The sequence below is a fragment of the Chanodichthys erythropterus genome, chromosome 22, assembly GCF_024489055.1.
Source record: "Chanodichthys erythropterus isolate Z2021 chromosome 22, ASM2448905v1, whole genome shotgun sequence".
Taxonomy (NCBI): domain Eukaryota; kingdom Metazoa; phylum Chordata; class Actinopteri; order Cypriniformes; family Xenocyprididae; genus Chanodichthys; species Chanodichthys erythropterus.
In genome coordinates this window covers 25446924-25467049 of record NC_090242.1, presented here as the reverse complement: position 1 = coordinate 25467049, position 20126 = coordinate 25446924, and the positions used below count along the sequence as shown (strand labels likewise).

The 20126-nt window shown below is 38.3% G+C and overlaps 1 protein-coding gene across 3 annotated transcripts in view; it reads right to left on the bottom strand.

Annotated features, from left to right (window-relative positions):
* The window catches only part of esrra (estrogen-related receptor alpha), a 28113-nt gene extending 8352 nt beyond the window's left edge, over window positions 1-19761 (bottom strand). The window contains exons 1-7 of one of the 3 annotated variants that reach the window (XM_067375084.1): window positions 18909-19761; window positions 13784-13891; window positions 11832-13096; window positions 4489-4878; window positions 1529-1645; window positions 1288-1401; window positions 926-1093 (exon numbers count right to left, since the gene is read on the bottom strand). In XM_067375084.1, the coding sequence (XP_067231185.1) occupies window positions 926-1093; window positions 1288-1401; window positions 1529-1645; window positions 4489-4878; window positions 11832-11844 (802 nt within the window). In that variant the 5' untranslated portion in view covers window positions 11845-13096; window positions 13784-13891; window positions 18909-19761. Of the gene's footprint in view, window positions 1-925; window positions 1094-1287; window positions 1402-1528; window positions 1646-4488; window positions 4879-6253; window positions 7554-11831; window positions 13097-13783; window positions 13892-18908 lie in introns of those variants that run through there. The other 2 variants (XM_067375085.1, XM_067375086.1) reach the window with 2 other exon arrangements.
* Window positions 19762-20126: the final 365 nt, after the last annotated feature.

The window sequence follows — 20126 nt, the reverse complement described above, 5'->3', positions numbered from 1 at the left end:
GCATTTTGTGTAGAATTCAAATGGGTCTAATATATTTTATGGTCTGTGCCGACTCATGCATATAATCCGCTCTGTGCTTTCATGTCTCTGGACCGGAGCAGACTGTGTGCACGCTGTGGCAGTTTGTGTGACAATAACGTGAAACCAGACTTCATTCACCCAAATGGAAAGCATATTTGCACTGTCGGAATCGTTCCCTATCCCCTATATAGTGCATTATGTGCCATTTACCATGTAGAAAATAGTGAATGTGTGAACAAATGACCGATTTCAGATGCAGCTTCAGCATCTTTATAATGAAGGGGGCGGGATGCTTCAGATTCACAGAGCATTTGATTGGACAAGAGCTGATGAGAAGCTGAAGTGCAGCGTGATGTCATCAAAATCATTGATCCATATTGGCGGAAATTAGAGACTATAAGTTTTGAATGCTTTTATCTTCTAAATGCGAATTTTGTCATTGTTTTGGAGCACACCAGCTTATAGATAACAGTAAGGCTAACATATTCATACTAAAAGCCAAAAAACTTCAAATTTGATTTCATGGGGTCTTTACCAATAATTGCTTTTTTTCTTTTCTTTTCTTTTTTTTAGTTTTAATGCCACTAAATTGGCAAACTTTTGCAGGGGATTCCTAATTAAATCCAGTAACTTTTTCAACCTATATGAACCTAAAAAAAACGATGTTTCCAGACAGGCTGATATAAAACCCTTAGTTAGCCAATCAAATTTCAGATCCAAAAAGTACTTTCCAGTTTCATGTGCAATATGAATCAGACAGTGAATCATGTCGTCAAAGGTTGAGACTATGTGGGAGCTTTACTTTAGCATAATTTAAGTAACAAGAGAATGAGTAACTTGTAGCTCGACACCAGAACAGCTTCCTTGACATGGTCTAAATGTTCCTCTTCTTGCTCTCACTTACCAGGAATGTGCTTGGCCCAGCCGATGATGACAACTAGTTCCCTGTCGGCCAGATCACATAGAGTGGTGAGCGTGCGCTGGGCCGTATCAGGCTGCAGGGGGTCTGGCATAGCAAACAGCTTTTCTGGCTCCGCCACCAGCAGATGAGACACAATGATGCTGGAGGAGCCTGAAAGAAACAAACTAAACATTACTCAGCTGAATAATCAAGTCAAGCCAAAGTTTATTTATCAAATGCACAAAAGTACAATATACAGCAGTAATTGCAGGCAATGAAATTATGTTTTCAATAAAATATATATATAAAAAAATAAAACAAAAAATATATAAAAATAATTAAATAAATAAATTATATTTTATTACCCTTCTCTCCCTCTTTCCTTAAAGGTATCGGTGCACTCTGGTATGTGGCATTCTCCACCTCTGGGCGTCTCTTGTACTTCTGCCGTCCGCCTCTGACTCGGTCCAGGCGGACTCCTACACCGAACGCACACACCAAACACAGAAAGAGGATTAGGGCATTGGCACTGCCTGTGGATCACACTGTACACTGTGAGGTACTTAGGTATCGTAAAAGAGAAGATTGGTTGTGCTGCCACCTCACCTTCTTTGAGCATGCCTACTTTGAGGCACTTGGTGAAGCGACACGCCTGACAGGCCTTCCTACGGCGCTTGGTGATCTCACATTCATTAGAGGCGGGGCAACTGTACTCAATATTGCCTGTTGGATGGAGATGAAGACTTTAAACAAGAGTTCAAAGCAGTGTTTCCTACACAATTGTGTTTTTGTAGCAAGAAGCCACCTGCTCTTCATAAAAAAAAATAATAATAATTACAAAATTTATTTAAATATTAGCAAAAAATCTTTGACTACATGTCATAAGAACAACCAGTCAGTAATGATATTAAAGGATTAGTTCACTTTCAAATTAAAATTCCCTGATTATTTACTCACCCCCATGTCACCCAAGATGTTCATGTCTTTCTTTCGTCAGTCGAAAAGAAATGAAGGTTTTTGATGAAAACATTCCAGGATTATTCTCCTTATAGTGGACTTCAATGGCCTCCAAACGGTTCAAGGTCAAAATGACAGTTTCAGTGCAGCTTCAAAGGGCTTTAAACGGTACCAGATGAGGAATAAGGGTCTTATCTAGCAAAACGATCAGTCATTTTCAGAAAAAAAATACAACAGTATATGCTTTATAAACACAAATGATTGCCATGCATGTGCTTCCGCTTTCTGTATTCTTCAAAAAGCTTACGCTGTATGTCCTACACCTTCCCTATTCAACTTACCGAACAAACACGGCGCCAGACCGATCTTTTCGCTAGATAAGACCCTTATTCCTCGTCTGGAACCATTTAAAGCCCTTTGAAGCTGCACTGAAACTGTAATTTTGACCTTCAACCGTCTGGAGGCCATTGAAGTCCACTATATGGAGAAAAATCCTGGAATGTTTTCATCAAAAACCTTAATTTCTTTTCGACTGAAGAAAGAAAGACATGAACATCTTGGATTACATGGGGGTGAGTAAATTATCAGGAAAATTTTATTTGAAAGTGAACTAATCCTTAAGTTTCAGAAAGGGTCACAGAGAAAACAGCGTGACTGAAAGTAAAGACTTGCTGTTCAGTTACTGGATTCAGTGAATCAATTAAGTGAAGGTCTGATTTGAGCGATTCATTAAAAGATAATTTGTTTTCAAATCGGATTATACTTTTATTTTTGTGTGCATCAAATGAAAACAACAGAATCACAATAGACAGACATCTTGGTATTATTTCAAGGAACACAATTTTTAATCTTATCACATTAAATTCTGGATAAACATGACTTGTTTTTCCGAGAGGCTGACAGAGCGGTGGCTCTCAGGGGAACAGGAAACTAGACACATTTTGTTTCAGACAGAATTAATTAATTCCAACTGATGAATCCAACCTTAATGTTTATATAAACTCTAAATAAAGTGATCAGGTTGATGTACGTGTTGTTGTCACAATCTTCAAATCAGGATTCATTTTTTGACATGCGCACACTGTGTTTCCTGTTGTTTATGCATACAATCCATTCTCCTAAATAGCTTCTTTTCTTTGTTTTAAAGGGTAGACTTAAAGGGTTAGTTCACCCAAAAATGAAAATTATGTCATTAATGACTCACCCTCATGTTGTTCCAAACACTCCGTTCATCTTCAGAACACAGTTTAAGATATTTTAGATTTAGTCCGAGAGCTTTCTGTCCCTCCACTGAAAATGTATGTACGGTATACTGTCCATGTCCAGAAAGGTAATAAAAACATCATCAAAGTAGTCCATGTGACATCAGTGGGTTAGTTAGACGTTTTTGAAGCATTGAAAATACATTTTGGTCCAAAAATAACAAAAACTACAACTTTATTCAGCATTGTATTCTCTTCCGGAATCCTTTCCATTGAATTGATTCCACTGAATTGATTCCACTGAATCCTTTCATCTTTTGGCGTTGGTAATGCACTTTTACGTCGTTGTTTTTGGCGATTAGGACATACGTGACATGCACACTTACGCACCATTTTAAAAAATATAGCAATACCAAAATACAAACAATGTAGAATAGCTTGAATACAGCGTGCGTCTCCCTCAGACTGTAAACGAAGCTGGGGCGCACCGGATAACACATCAGCAGCGTCACTGCAGAGTCGTGAACCCAGATTGACAACAGACCCGGAAGAGAATACAATGCTGAATAAAATTGTAGTTTTTGTTATTTTTGGACCAAAATGTATTTTTGATGCTTCAAAAACTTCTTACTAACCCACTGATGTCACATGGACTACTTTGATGATGTTTTTATTTCCTTTCTGGACATGGACAGTGTACCGTACATACATTTTCAATGGAGGGACAGAAAGCTCTCGGACCAAATCTAAAATATCTTAATTTGTGTTCCGAAGATGAAAGGAGGTCTTACAGGTTTGGAACGACATGAATAGAATTTTCATTTTTGGGTGAACTAACCCTTTAATATTTATCAATGTCAGGTCCTTGTTAGGAGATGACGAGCACATGAACCATTGTGCCGTGCTTCTTATATTTATCAAGCAGTAAAAATGCCCCTTCCATGACTAAAACAAGCACCTGTGGATGAAAGTCCGAAACAAGGACTGGTGGGATGTCGTCCTGCTCCACTTGACAGACAATGAGTGGAAGGAGAATTTTAGAATGACACAACAGTCATTTATGACACTTTATTCAACAACTACAACAACTCGTTCCATGCATCACCATCTCTATGTCATAGCACATCCATTTCCCAAGTTTTGGTTTTCAATCCAATCAAGTGTTTACATGTCTTCTCGATCGGATTAGAAAAAGTTTAAACCACCCCTTATAATCCGAATGAAATTTTAATCGGATTTGGCCAATTCATTCAGATTGACGTGGTGACATGTGACTGTTTTATTCCGATTGTGCAACTAGTCCGATTACTTAGGGACCATGTAGGGTTCAGACAACTAGTGTGCTTGGTTTACTTACTAGTTATCTGTAATGATAAGTGAATCTGTTACACAGTATGACATGCTCACCCTGTATGGTTCTTTTGAAGAAAGCCTTACAGGCTTCACATGAAGCCACTCCGTAGTGGTAGCCAGACGCCACATCTCCACACACCAGGCACAGCCTTTTGGGAAGTGTGCTCAGCGCATACTTGCAGCGGCCTCCCCCGCTGCCGGTAGAGCCCTCCTCGGCTCCATCCGCACCCTCCTCCTTAAAATGGCAACGTAGAGCGGGCGTGTAAAGGGGCGGAGAGTAGCGGCCAGCGCCTTCCCCTCTGGAACCCCCCCCTGCACTCTGAGAGGAGTCTGAGGACGCTCCTCCCGGGCTGGTCCTCCCATTGCCACCACCTCCTCCCTCAGGACTGCTGGGTTCAGCCTTTATGTACAGGTCGGAGCGTCGCTCTCTGGAAGACATGATACCTGTGAAGAAAAATGTGAGACAATGATGAGAAGAGGGACCTTTTTAGTTTTAACTCCATCATCATCATCATTGTCTTGAAGGTCAGCTTTCAGATCTGATTTGGGTCACTTTTAAATGTGGCTGTAAATCAGATACATATCTGATATACAACCATCTGATCTACATCAAAATTAATTCAATGGAATTACTACATCTGAATCCTGAACGTTAAAGTTAGGGTTAGTTCAACAAAAAATTAAATTTTCTGTCATTAATTACTCACCCTCATGTTGTTTCAAACCTGTAAGACCTACTTTTATCTTTGGAACACACATGAAGATATTTACAATGAAATCCGAGAGCTTTCTGGCCCCTCCAAAGACAGCAATTTCAAGGCCCAGAAAAGTAGTAAAGACTAGGGCTTTACTGACAAAATGCGTGTGACAATTGCATGCGATATATCGCCCAGCCCTAGTAAAGACATTGTTAAAATAGTCCATGTGACTACCTTATCAACAGCTTAAGAGAATTATGGGGAAGAGAAGAAATTATTGAAATAAAGTCATTATTTTTGTTTGTTTTTTTGCACACAAAGTGTTCTCGTCGCTTCATAACATCAGGTTGAACCACTGTAGTCACATGGACTATATTAACAATGTCTTTACTACCTTTCTGGACCTTGAAAGTGGTAATTAAATAGCTGTCTAGGGAGGGAGGGGGAGGGGGAGGGGGAGGGGGAGAGGGAGGGAGAGAGAGAGAGAGAGAGAGAGAGAGAGAGAGAGAGAGAGAGAGGGGGAGGGGGAGAGGGAGGGGGAGAGAGAGAGAGAGAGAGAGAGAGAGAGAGAGAGAGAGAGAGAGAGAGAGAGAGAGAGAGAGAGAGATTTTGATTTCAAAAAAGCATTTGATTCAATCTGGCATGAAGGATTATACCTAAAACTTATTGACAGTGGAATAGGGGGAAAATTCTATGATTTGATCAAATCAATGTACACAGCCAGCCAATGTGCGGTTAAAATTGGAAACACGAGAACCGAATTTTTCCCCCAGGGGCGTGGAGTGAGACAGGGCTGCAGTTTAAGCCCCACCCTCTTTAACATTTATATCAATCAATTGGCCAATATTATAGAAAACGCTCCCATTCAAGGTCTCACTCTACACGACACAGATATAAAGTGTCTTCTCTATGCAGATGACCTGGTGCTCCTGTCGCCCACTAAAGAGGGGCTTCAGGACAGCCTGAATCTGCTGGAGGATTACTGTCAGTCCTGGGCCCTGACAGTCAACCTCCAAAAAACTAGAATCATGATGTTCCAGAAACGCTCCAGATCTCAGGGACCAACACACACATTCACACTATCACACAGAACCATTGAAAGCACAAAAACATACACTTACCTTGGCCTGAAAATAACTCCAACAGGTAACTTTACTTTGGCTGTGAATGAACTCAAAGAGAAAGCTCAAAGGGCTTTCTATGCCATTAAAAGATCAATTAAAATTGACATCCCAATCCAAATTTGGCTCAAACTTTTCAAATCTATAATTGAACCTATTGTTTTATATGGCAGTGAAGTGTGGGGTCCTTCTATAAAATTTGATTTCTTAAATTGGGAAAAACATCCGATTGAAATTCTACATTTAGAATTCTGTAAAAGAATACTGAAAGTCCAAAGAAAGACGCCAAACAATGGATGCAGGGCAGAATTAGGCCAATACCCTCTCCTTCTAAATATCCAAAAAAGAGCCATCAAATTCTGGAAACACCTAAAAACAAGCGACCCCAACACATACCATTACAAAGCCCTAAAACACCAAGAGCTGAGTGTAAGTAAGAGTCCCCTGTGCCAGCTGGTGCTGAGACTGACTGACCTCACACCCGCTGAGATCTGCCAGCCTCGGGACTCACACACACTCACACACATTCGGCTTACACAAATTATAAACACAGAAAAAGACAAGTACATCACCCATTGGACAAACACCACTAAAAACCAACACAAACTGGAATGTTATTCGGCACTAAATCGAGAATACGCTATTGCGAACTACCTGAGCACAGTTAGTGATGCGAAACTCAGGAAAACACTGACGGTGTACAGACTCAGCGAACACAGTCTGGCCATAGAGACGGGCCGGCGCAGACAGACATGGCTCTCCCGTGAGAACAGACTCTGCTCGCACTGCATCCTGGGAGTGATGGAGACGGAGCTGCATTTCCTCACAGAATGCCCAAAATACCAAGATATCAGAGACCACTACTTCCCCAAAATTAATAAAATATTCCCCCAATTTAACTCCTGTAGCCCAATCCAAAAACTATATTACATTCTTGGCGAAGAAGCCAAATGTTCCAATATAGCTGCAAGATTTGTTGCATCTTGCCATCTCCTGAGGGACAACCAGAAAGAAACAAACAGCCAGTAAACACATCCCCATTAGACCTACACACTGTATATACTGTATATAATGTTCAAATTCTAAGTTCAGTTATTACTACATGATTTCTGTATTATAATCTTTTTTATTTATTATTTTTAGAATTATTCTATTCTGTTACTAAAATTATTTTTATTTATTTTATTATTTTCTCTACATAGGCTTTACTCAGATGTTCTGTTATTCTAAATATTTTCTATGTTGGTTAAATGCTTTGGCAATACAAAATGTATCTTTTTGTCATGCCAATAAAGCTATCTGAATTGAAAATTGAGAGAGAGAGAGAGAGAGAGAGAGAGAGAGAGAGAGAGAGAGAGAGAGAGAGAGAGAGAGAGAGAGAGAGAGAGAGAGAGAGAGAGAGAGAGAGAGAGAGAGAGAGAGAGAGAGAGAGAGAGAGAGAGAGAGAGAGAGAGAGAGAGATATTATATATATCTTGGATTTCATTTGTGTTCCGAAAATGAATGAAGGTCTTATGTGTGTGGAACGACATGAGTAATTAATGACTGGATTTCCAACTAACACTTTAATCAACAGATTCAAAATGAAGTCATGCATGTAATGTCAGTGAACAACCAGAGTTGAAAAATAATGGGGGTTTAGGTCAAAAACGCCACAGAAATGAATAAAACTGCCTCCAAATTCAAGATAAGGAGAAAATGCCCTTGTATGTGATTTTTATTTTATTCTTTATATTTATAAAACATGATATAGTTAAGCAAGATCACGCAAGAAGAACAAATGCTGTTTTTCCTTAATATCGGAACATGTGCAAATGTGTTACTGATTTTATACAACAGTTCAAATTAATATTAAGTGAATTAGATTTTAGACAAAATTTTGCTCGATTTTGCAGTTGTAATGTAGGACATGATGGCCATCATTTAATTTATTTCACACCATTTTGTACTTCTATATTCAAAATTTTATATTTAAAACATTCATTGTAATTGTAACAGCCCTATAGTGTCTTGTTCTAATTACTGACTGCACTTAAGAATTTGAAAAAAACAAAGGAGAAAGAATGATAAACCTGTGCGGACTACTACAAAAAACTAACTAAACAAACCAAGACACTGCTGTTGTCAGCCTAGTGCATCTTGGCAGGATAGATACAATAAATGGCAAACAGAAGAAGGGACTAGTGTTTATTTTTCAGTAATCTTTGCTCTTCTTTTCATTTGGTAAACACGCAGGTGCATGCTGAGCAAGCAGACAGCATTCGAGCGCAGAGACGAACAAGCACCTATATGTCGACTCTCAAGCAGCGTTATGTTGGAAAGTCTCTGAACCGTTTTCTTTGTTTTCTCCATTGAAACAGCCAAACAAACCAATTCACTACAATTAATCAAGCTTCCCACAAACCGGTTCTCACACAACAGCAACTCTATGCATGCAATACATTTCAATATCGATAATCTTGAACTATGCTGAGAATTTCATTCTGCTGGAAAAATAGTTTATATGTATGTAGTTTCAGAGCATATTAACGAGTATGAATGAATAGGTTCAGTATTAAAGGTGCCCTAGAACCTCTTTTTAAAAGATGTAATATAAGTCTAAGGTGTCACCTGAATGTGTCTGTGAAGTTTCAGCTCAAAATACCCCATAGATTTCTTTAAATTCATTTTTTAACTGCCTATTTTGGGGCATCATTAACTATGCACCGATATATAGGTTGCGGCCCCTTTAAATGCTCCCCCTCCCCCGGAGCTCGCGCTTGCCTTGAACAGCATAAACACAGTTTACACAGCTAAACCCTCAAAATGGATCTTTACACGATGTTCGTCATGCATGCTGCTCGCATATATCGGATCATGCAAGTATAGTATTTATTTGGATGTATTACATTCGATTCTGAATGAGTTTGAGGCTATGCTGCGTGGCTAAAGCTAACATTACACACTGTTGGAGATATTTATAAAGAATGAAGTTGTGTTTATGAATTATACAGACTGCATTTTTTTAAAAATGAAAATAGCGACGGCTCTTGTGTCCGTGAATACAGTAATAAACGATGTTAAATGTGGTTAAAGTTACCAGTACATTAGCAACATGCTAACAAAACATTTAGAAAGACAATTTACAAATATCACTAAAAATATCATGATATCATGGATCATGTCAGTGATTATTGCTCCATCTGCCATTTTTCGCTATTGTTCTTGTTTGCTTACCTAGTCTGATGATTCAGCTGTACAGATCCAGACATAAATACTGGCTGCCCTTGTCTAATGCCTTGAACATGAGCTGGCATATGCAAATATTGGGGGCGTACATATTAATGATCCTGACTGTTACGTAACAGTCGGTGTTATGTTGAGAATCGCCTGTTCTTCGGAGGTCTTTTAAACAAATGAGATTTATATAAGGAGGAGGAAACAATGGTGTTTGAGACTCACTGTATGTCATTTCCATGTACTGAACTATTGTTATTCAACTATGCCAATATAAATTCAATATTTAATTCTAGGGCACCTTTAATAAATTCAAGTATTGCTATGCAAAGCCATTCAAAGATCACAAGATCTACAGGCAACTTCAGTTCAAATAGATGAATTACAAGGGGTTCTCCTGGTGAGCAGAACACGCATAATGTACATGACAGAATTCTGCACAAATCTGTTCATAATCCCAGTGCCTAGGCGTCCGTCCACACCAGATTAGGGTCAATAATCCAGGAGAGTCGGCCAATCTTCTAATTATATCTCCACAAAGATGCCCTACAGACTCCTAACTGCTCCACGGTACCCACAGTTGATAAACCCACCTCGGGGAAAAATTGACCTATGATGCCATTTCTTAAATTTGCTGATTTTGCCATTTAGCGAAAAAGAAAAAGGGTCCATCACATTAGCACATAAAAAAATTACCCAAGACGAAGAATGACTGCCAAGCAGGGAACACAACCAGCAATGATACATGCTCCTCATGATTACTGGAGCAATACTGGAGTTGTGGACTTTCTGATTGAGCTGCCAGTCACATTTTCTGAAATATATATAGGTTAATGCACATATACGAACTCATATCATGATTATGCACTCTATGCCAGTCAGATTATGGCTAAAAACTACATTTCTACCTTCATTTGTCCTCAGCGGATATCATACACACACACACACACACACACACACGCTTACACTATTCCCCTTTCACCTGGTTGTGTGTGATATGTTGCAACTTTGGCAAGTGTGCAGAATGTAACTGTGCCCTAATGCCTCCAAGTCCACTGTACTTTCTGCCAAACACGTTCATTCTGCCTCTGCCACACTCACATAAACCTGAACTCTGATTTTAACCTATACTCTCCAACAGAATGGTATATATGATAAATATGGAAGATGTGTGAAGACAGTAACATGCCACTTGGTCTCATTCTTTAGTTCAAAGAGTCTTTCGCAATGCTTTGAGTACTCCACTGAACCCAATCACGTGGTTACAGTGAGGACACGCGCCGCTGCGCCGGTTCACAGGAGGCAAATGATCAAATCGCTCATTGTGAGGACAAGATCTTTAAATCCCTCATCACACTCAACGAACCGGATATGGAGAAACGTTCCTGTTCAAACACATGTAAATTTCAGACTACAAAGGAAAAAGGCGCAAACGGATCATGTGGTGTCAACCATCGTCATCACACTTGAGTTTCTCCCGCAGAAGTTGACGCGAACCTCTACGATGTGCGATTTCCGTTTCGCCTCTTTACATAGAAATACTGAACTTTAAAAGGTGAGATATTTGTGATAAAGTCCAACACATTTCCGTGAGTCGGTTCTTTCGAACAGTTCATTTCAAAGAACCGCTTCAAAACGATTTAGCGCTCTTTTGCGTCATCGCGTTATTACGTAATCACGTGGGCCCTGTCATCATCACGGTGTGGCATATTTCATGCTGTAAAACGCTCCAGTAAAGTCATATGTATGCATATATTACTGTTTATTACGCTTACAGCTCGTCGTAATTCATATGCCACAGTTCAGTTTGTTGCAGCCGTGATTTAACTCGATCCTAAATTTTTCGATGGGCTACTATTATTTCTACCTCTTGACTGAGTTTATGCACGTTTTGATGCTATTAAAACCATATTGTTTTACCAAAAAAAAAAAAAAAAGTCTTAAATATCTTTCCAGTACGTTTTAAAGCAACTTTTCGCCTCATCAGTCAATTATCCACACCAAATTCACTTATCATCACGAATCGGACATGCCTGTTCTCGGTTCAGTGATCCAGATTTCTGAGTTGTTCAGTCAAGAACTGCTCGGATCGAGTCAGCCCGGTGCATTAAAAGATGACTCAAAATAACAATTCATTCACAGCCAATTTTGAATGCAATAACAGCAAAATTCAGTGTGCTGCTTTATCAACCGAATCAAACGTTTCCTATAGGTCTGCAATGCTTACTAAGTGTAAATACATCCGTATGTATGATCGTTTGAATTATTATTTCCATCTGTGTAATGTTTAAGAATGTCTGTTGCTCTGTGCTGCTCCACATTCATAAGAATCAGACAAACTAGCTTAGCTTTGGCTAACTTACCTAACGTACTCATTCAAGACACGTCCCACCTCCTCCAATCGACTCTACCGGAAAACATGTGCCCAAAAATATCTGTTCATTGACTCACCGGCTTTCAAACACAAACAAATCAGTGTGTGTTCCCTTAAACATGTCTGAATAAAAGTAGTTTAGTTAGCAGTGCGCATCTTTGAACTTCACTTTCCCCCTGACAAACGTGTCATGAGTCAGGCTGCCCTCAGGAGGGAGGAGAGTTGCTCACAGACAGCCAAACACAGACACAGGCGCATTTTTACAAAGTTTATTCAGATTATCACGCAATAATGATTGATTAAACCTTTAGTATTGCTGACAAATTATTCCCTTATAAAGCTAGTAAAAGTTATGAGGAAAGAATGAGTCACTTTTTTTTTCTTCACCTCAAGGCAGTTATGTTGATAAGTTTGATGTATGAGAGAGAGAAAAGGGCAAAATAAGTCAAACATCTAGGATTATACATTGATATGATCTATGCATTCATACTGCTACCCAGCTGTATCCCCATTTTTTAAGTGCTTAAAAATAAACTTGCTTTAAACAGGACATACAGTGCATAGCATATATGAGTACACCCCTCTAAAAGTCAGCAATTACTCAATTACATGTTAGGGTTCTTTAGAGATATAATGTTCCCGTAAGTCTGCTTAATCAATTACCAAAGAAGCATGTCAAAATTATTCAGGAAAATAAGATTTTCTTATTAAGGTGATGAAATGTTGTGTAGCAAAAATGAGTACACCCTCCTAAAAGTTACTAAATAAAACAAAATAAAAATTTCTGGTGTAAGTTTAAGGCAATGTTTGATCAACAAGTAAGTATGTTGAACCAAAACATTTAAAGAGAAGTCATTTCTTGACAATTAAAGGTGTTATATAGCCCACTGAATCATTCTCAGACTTTCACAACAATGGAAGCACTTGGGAGATAACTGTCAGGAGACTGATTTCTTAGCACAAAAGAGGACAGTGGTACAAGAGGATTACCAAATCATTGTTTTAAGTGTGAAAATATAGCAAAAGTCACAAAGAAATTCAAAAACAACAGACTTGTGACAAGGCTCCTGAAATAATCAGGCCTTCATTTTGAGCTTTCATTTAGTGATGAGGGATTTTTTTGAGCAGGAGAAATACCAAGCGAGTGTCTCAGAGCCAGCAAAAGCTATGAGAAGAGTGACTGTTTATCCCACAGAGTAAGATGCAGCCTGCAGAAATGACATGCATGGATGTTGATCTCACTGGAACTACCTGCTGTAGCCAAAGCACATAAAGTCAGTTAGCCATTTCCAAAGCCCATATTTACAAAATATAGATTCTGGGAATCAATACTCTGGTCTCATGAGAGCAAATCAATCATTTTGGATCTAACAGCATCCAAAATGTTATGGTGTTGCTAGAGGAGGAGTACAGTGAGAAGTGCCTGGTTCCCACAGTAAAGTTCAGTGGTAGTTAAGCTCTTATATAGGGATGTATGAGTGCTGAAGGTGTGAGGGAGTTGTGCCATTAAAGATCAGGGCATTTAAGGAGCTCATCATCCAGGAGTTAAACAGGACAGATGTGACAATTAGTGATGAACTTGTACACTCCGTGTCAACAAGGGTCAGAACAGTATATAAAAAATTATGGAGGGCATACTAAGTACTAGAATATTATGCATTTGTTGAATTAAATCTAGGGTGTACTCATTTCTGCAATCCTTAATTTAAACAAAATTGGCTAATTTATTATTTTATGGCTAATAATGACATTTCTCAGTTTTTATTATTTATATGTTTAATACATTTTAGTTTTGCCATCTTTCCATGAATTGTATTAGTGATCATAAAGAAAATACATCTTTTGTATTTGTTCAGAGGGGGTGTACTCATTTATGCTGTGCACTGTACATGAAAATTCAAATCAGAGTATGAAAAAAATAAGAGAAGAATGTTAGCTCACCTTTTGCTCAAAAGCCAAAGGTCTTTAGTCTTGCGTATGCTGAAAATCTTCTCACTTTAATTTGGCGTCAGAAGGCTGCAGGTCAGTTCAAACTGGGTATCAGGAACCCTGGCAAAAAAATGAGAAAATTAGTGATACATCAACAGATTTATTAGACTGAATTTGCATGACAGATCTATGCATTCCAAAATAAGGCCTCATAACATGTACTGCATCAGCAGAGGCACATATTGCTATCAAATGGCTAAATAATAAATAAAACCGAAACCACCATTAGTCTGACGCACATCATCTTGAAACTAAAACTAAATTAAACCTCCCATAAAAGCATTGCGGATATCTAACAAAAATGCCAGATTTAATCAGAGACAACATTAGCTGTAAATTTGGTCTCAGCAGCATTAGGTCTTGCATAGTGATTTCTCACGTTGTTTCTTTCTTTAAAAAAAAAAAAAAAAAGGAGAGTCAGTCCTGGTTAATGTTACACAAACCTCTTGTAGGGCTGTATAAGAGCCTGATATATACCCCATAATAATCTGTGTCTATAACACTGTATCCATGTTTTACCCCTCACCTATACCATTCGGCACAAATTGCTGACTGAGGGAAAAACCATTTCTTTGTCTTTCTCCCATGCAACCATTCTCTGGTCTTGCTCACTGTCATTCACTCAATCTTCGCACGCATTCGGACACTCGGATACTCTGATATGATTTCTGCACACAGCGTTCCCCCTCCCCCCTCTGCTCTCTGACACATTCCAAAGGTCAAAGTCACTGGAGGGGTTTGAAGGACAGGCACAGTAACTCCAAAAGGGCTCTGTGTGACAGCAAATACATGTGAAGAACAATATGCTTCACAGCAGAGACAATTTAGCAAGTTCAAATTATAAAAGAGATACGAGTAACTGCAGGGTTATTATAATTAACTAATACTAAAACCATAAAAAAAACATTTTCATTACTATAAATAAAATAAATGTTAACTGAAATAAATAAAATTTAAGTTTACAGGTTATTATGTATATATTTTAAGATATTTTCAGATATTAAATGTGCACTGATAAAACTATCACAGGGATTTTGGTCCAGTTATATCTGAGATTTTTAAACTTCAGAGATTAGAGATTGTAAAACTTTTAAGTTCACTTACAGAAAACTTCCATTCATAGACTTTCACTTTCATTTTTTACATTATATTTAGAGATGAAATATACTCAACCAATACATTTTATCTTTCAGTGACTTATCTCTTTGTAGGCTATAAAGCATATGATGTAACTAACAGAATTAATTAATGATGTTTTAAATGAACTAAACGTCTGGCGCATATTTTAAAAGTACAAAAGTGAAGTTGTTTTAGACTTCAGTGCTGCAGGACTGTAACATTAGTTAAAGATTTCTAAAGAGTTTTTTTCACCTGAGGTTACTGATTTATTGTTGAGGTACACTAGTTAAAAACAGCTATACTTTTCAGAATTATACCTATTGTTAAACTAGTCACAGTATTATAGCTGCACAATATAAAAAAAATAATTGCGATATATAATATTATTATATTAATTATATTATATTATATATTACAAATTTCAAACAGTTAAAATAGAACAAAGATACAAATTAAATAAAGTCATTTAGCCTATGTTTTTCAATTAAGTCTAACCATATTCAGGTAAAGAAGTTGAATGGCCAAAGTAAAGTACACTGCATCTTTCACTGTATAAATTAAATATATGCATCTTTGTTAAAGCTACAAAGGTATCAGTGCTTAAAGATATATCATGCAGCCCTAGTCAGTATAGATGTCAGGTGGTGCTGTGTAAAATTAAAGCATAGTAGCAGTGATCAACTGATTTCCAATGTAAAGTTTACTGTGTAAATCTAATTCTCAGCAGAAAAATCTGAGATAAGTAGCGTGTGTTAGCCTTTGTACTTCAACTACAGCATGCATGCAACTGCAGAACAAAGACTGTAAGAGCAGACTTCAGAAGGTGACCTTGTTCAGCGAGCCTTGACAATTCAAAGGTTGATTGCTAAACTGGATTACAGCTTCTTAAGATCAGAGATTCCCAATCACGGCCAAGAGGGGCCTAGTGGTCAACGGAACTATAAGTCAGTTTCTATAAAGCATACACAATCATTAGAAAAAGACTTTTTAATCACATATGTAACCTATACAGTAGACTTATATGTAACTGTAAAAAAGTATTAAAAACTGCCTCAAGCAAAAAACTTAGAGACTCTGTAAGTGGTTATTTTTTTCCAGTGATTAACTATGAAGCAACATTGTTGATTATGGTTCAATTTAAAAGTGCAATCAGCAATATTTGTTTGTTGCATTGACTTATATGGCAGTTGTCTAGGACTTAAGACCAAGTTTGGTTTTTATGTGTGCATGACACAAATTTTATCATCAGCATAACGCGCGACCCGGTTTTTCTAACCGTGCATACTCTGTACTCGCAGCTTACATGCGCCTTGAGAGAGGTTCAGAGATACCTGTAACATTTAAACTTTGTAGTATTTCATTGCTCATAACTTTCAGAGAGAAATAGCGCAGACACTGGACAAGGATGAAACTTACTAGTCTGCAGTGTTGCCAATTTAGTGATTTTATCGCTAGATTTAGCGACTTCCGCCCCCTTTTGAGACTTGTTTCAAAAGCCTAGTGACAAATCTAGCAACTTTTTGGACAAACCTTATCTAGATTCCGTGACTCGCCCACTGATATATATTTATATTAATATAGATTAGAGGACTCGCCAGTATGACGTCATCTAGTGACATTCAGCGACCAGTTTTAGCTACTTTCAACTGAAAGCAATTGGCAACACTGCTAGTGCGCAAGTATCCACCACCTGTGTTCACGCACACTAACAAATGGAGTACACTGTTGAAAGCCAAAGCATTCTACTGTGCCGAAGTGCCATAAAAAAAGCATAATTTGGGCTTTATACTGACTCCTAGAGGCAGGATGCAGAATCACGCAGATTTTAGTTACTAGAAATGCGCTATTTGCAATCAACCCTTATAGAGTGCCCCAGGGATGACGCGTTTTTGTAGGCCAACCTGGAAGTTAACGGCGCACGGGTTCCCTCGACTGAAAGCCTATTCATTTTTCCCATAGGCTTTTGGAAAATCGCAGAAAATAAGCTCTGTGTAAGGGTTATGACACTTACACGTTTTGTCTATCAAGATAATGTTTACAAGTTAACACAACATTTATAGATTTTGAAGCCTAAATAAAGTCGTCAGATATAAAAAGCTAACAGTAGGCTATAAACGGACTACAGCACACCATGGTCGCGGATCAACGTCACCACCAAGCGTCCTCAAACTTTATTTAGAAAACAACTCTATTTAAAAACATGCTCATTGATTATAATCTGCGCTGTGTATGAATACTTATCCACTTTTTCATGAGAAATGCTGTCCAAATGTCCCGTTTGTCATGATGATAACGTCTAAAGTCCCCGCCAAATGAAGTAGTCCCTTTTAGCAATTTGTTAGCAACCGCTGATTTGAAGACACAGTGAAAGTTTAAAAAAAATCACAAGTAACTGGTGTGTTTTATGTCATAGATCAAAACGTGAAAGTATATTTGTGCTTTGTTAACCACAGACCTTATTTCAGGCAATTTAGCAAAAATCCATTCAAAAAACACATAGACCTTACGGCGTTGGAACCGGAAGTCCTAAAATGCCAACTCGCTTCCGGGTTTTGCCTACAAAAAGGCGTCATCCCTGGGGCACTCTATTATTTCTTTCCAGAAATGTTCAGTAACAAGGACGTAACTGATACGGCTGGTCACATCACATGATCTCAACATGTCTGCCCCATGAAGGTAACTGGCTCAATGCAAAATAAATCAGCTTTTATTGACATGACTGGAGTCTTCAAGTCACCATGAAACAGAAGTTGTGATAGCATTCCAGCATTCCCTATTGTGATGTGTATCCAAATTAAATAGATTTTCGAACAAGAAAAAATGGAGGGCAGGACTTGATTTTGTCTATCGGGAATTGATTGGATTTTTGGATCTTTGTGGTTTGCTATTGCTGTGATCTCATGTGAGTGGCAGGTTTGCCCCGCCCCCGTGCCAGTAAACTCGTCATTGGAGAAGAGATGCCAGTGCAAGAGGGAGGTGAAGTTATTTGATTAAAGATTACAATGGCTCATGAATTAAAAAAAAAAAAAAAAACATTATGATGTGCATGGATAAATAATTTTTAATAAATACTGCAATATATCCCCTTAAAAAAATAGGTCCATTTTGGTTTCATGGTGACTTTCATCTCGTCAAAGTACATCATTTTAAACTTATTTGTAAAGCATTTTAAGCTTTTTTTTTTTTTTTTTTTTTTGAAATAATAAACTATTTCTTTGTGTAAAACTTTTTTTCATATAGGCTATATAGGAAACGATTTGGTTAATCGTAAAGTACGTATTTTACATTTGACAACATAACCACTGCCACCAAGTCTGCTTCAAAGAGTGCAAACAAGACTTTTAAAAGCCAAATAAAATTACTACGTTCTTGTACCAACTGCATTACGTCAGTGACGACGTGAAATGCCTAGAATACAAGAATGCAAAGCAGATCTGTCGCGCGTGAGGTAGTTTGTTTCCAGACTGAAAGGCTGTACCGGTAATGCGACATGCCTCGAGTACTAGAGTCCGAGGTAAAATCTCACGAGCTGACACAATGTATGAGCCAGGGGACAACTCGATCAAGGTCAGCGTACTGCAAAGTGTTACTGCGGACTTTTCCCCCTTTTATCGCAGTAAGAAGCGCATAATGCTCATTTATATGCAACGATTAAGATACAGTCTGTGAATTCAAATGTTAGGTCTCTAAATCAAATCTGCCAAGACATGTTCTCGTGCTGTTAGTAGTCTTACAAGCAAACTATCAGAACACACCGACCTATTTACAGTGTAAAGTTTTTACTGCTGAGCCTAACACGGAAATATTAGTAAAGCGACAGCAGACATTTGCCAGTGATGGTCTGTATGACGACAGAATCATGATTATCAAACAGGTTCACAACACGCGCATTAACATTAAAACGCAGAAAATAAAGGAGCATACTGCGTTGCTGGGTGCCGGTTGGATGAATACTTACCAGTATTTCAGAGGACATTGCTGGTGCCTCGAAAACGACCAAAGAAACCCTTGAGCAAAACAGTCAATCCGATATTTATATGTAGGACTATCAAATATTACAGTACTGTGTCCACGCGGATTTAAAGAGCAGATACTCTGCCTATTTCTTGAAGTGGGCTACCTTACTTAGCAATTCTGGTGCTGTATTACGTACGATAAGGTACTATATGTGACATAAAATCAATGCAACTACTCGATAATTTGAATGAATGAAGGCGCGAGTGCAGTCAGTTGAGAAAGCGCGTATGTTTAATCCATGTTCTTCCCTGGACTAGCTCCCCATATTGCTGTTTCGGTTGTCACTGGAAGCCTGAATCCTGTCTTCCGCTAATACAGCTGAGATCCCGGTTACGTATATCCTCGTTCTTTCTCCTCCCTCTCTGCTCTTGCGTCGGCTGTTTCTCCGTTACGTCCGCTCCCGCTTCCAATCACGCGTCCTCGCGCCTCCGTCACAAGCGGCAGCAGCAGCGCTTTAAACAATAAAGAGAAATTGACCTACTGTATGCGTGACTCGCGAGTTTACACACTTTTGATAAATTATCCGAAGACTTTGTTCGGATTTCTTACATCCCGGGCTATTTTGGTAGCTGATTGAGAAGTAAATGAAACAAAGCGTGGTGTAAACAGCAGAGGACGTTAAATAAATGTCAAGATTCGTGACTATGAATAAATCGGCCTTTCCACAGGGTTCATCAAAGCTGTAGCAAATAAAACCTTGGCTCTCGTCCCAAAATTATAAAGCTTATGCTTTTCACTGTTGCGCAGTATTTTAATTATTCAAGAAGGGAACTTAAAACATTTGACATTTTCTTGCGATTTAATGCCAACCGAATAATGGACGGAACATGCGCGCGCAGTGTAAACAAAGAACGATTTTAAGGGAAAATCATAATAGTTACTGTTAAATTAAATTGAATAAATTATACACTAAACCATGTGGTTAACGGAAGTAACTAGCCTATATATGGATGAAAATTATATTTATGTGATTTGTATTTTTAGCTAGCCTACATTAGCTAAATAGGCACTCAGTAGCTAAAAGAACTACTAGCCGAAAAATACGAGTCAATTCATGTTTCTTATTTTGTTATCTGTTGTACTGCTTTACATTTTATGTTGTTTAGTTCATGTTTACGGCATTATTTCAGTGTTTTTGAGAGTTAGCGTTCGTTTCAAT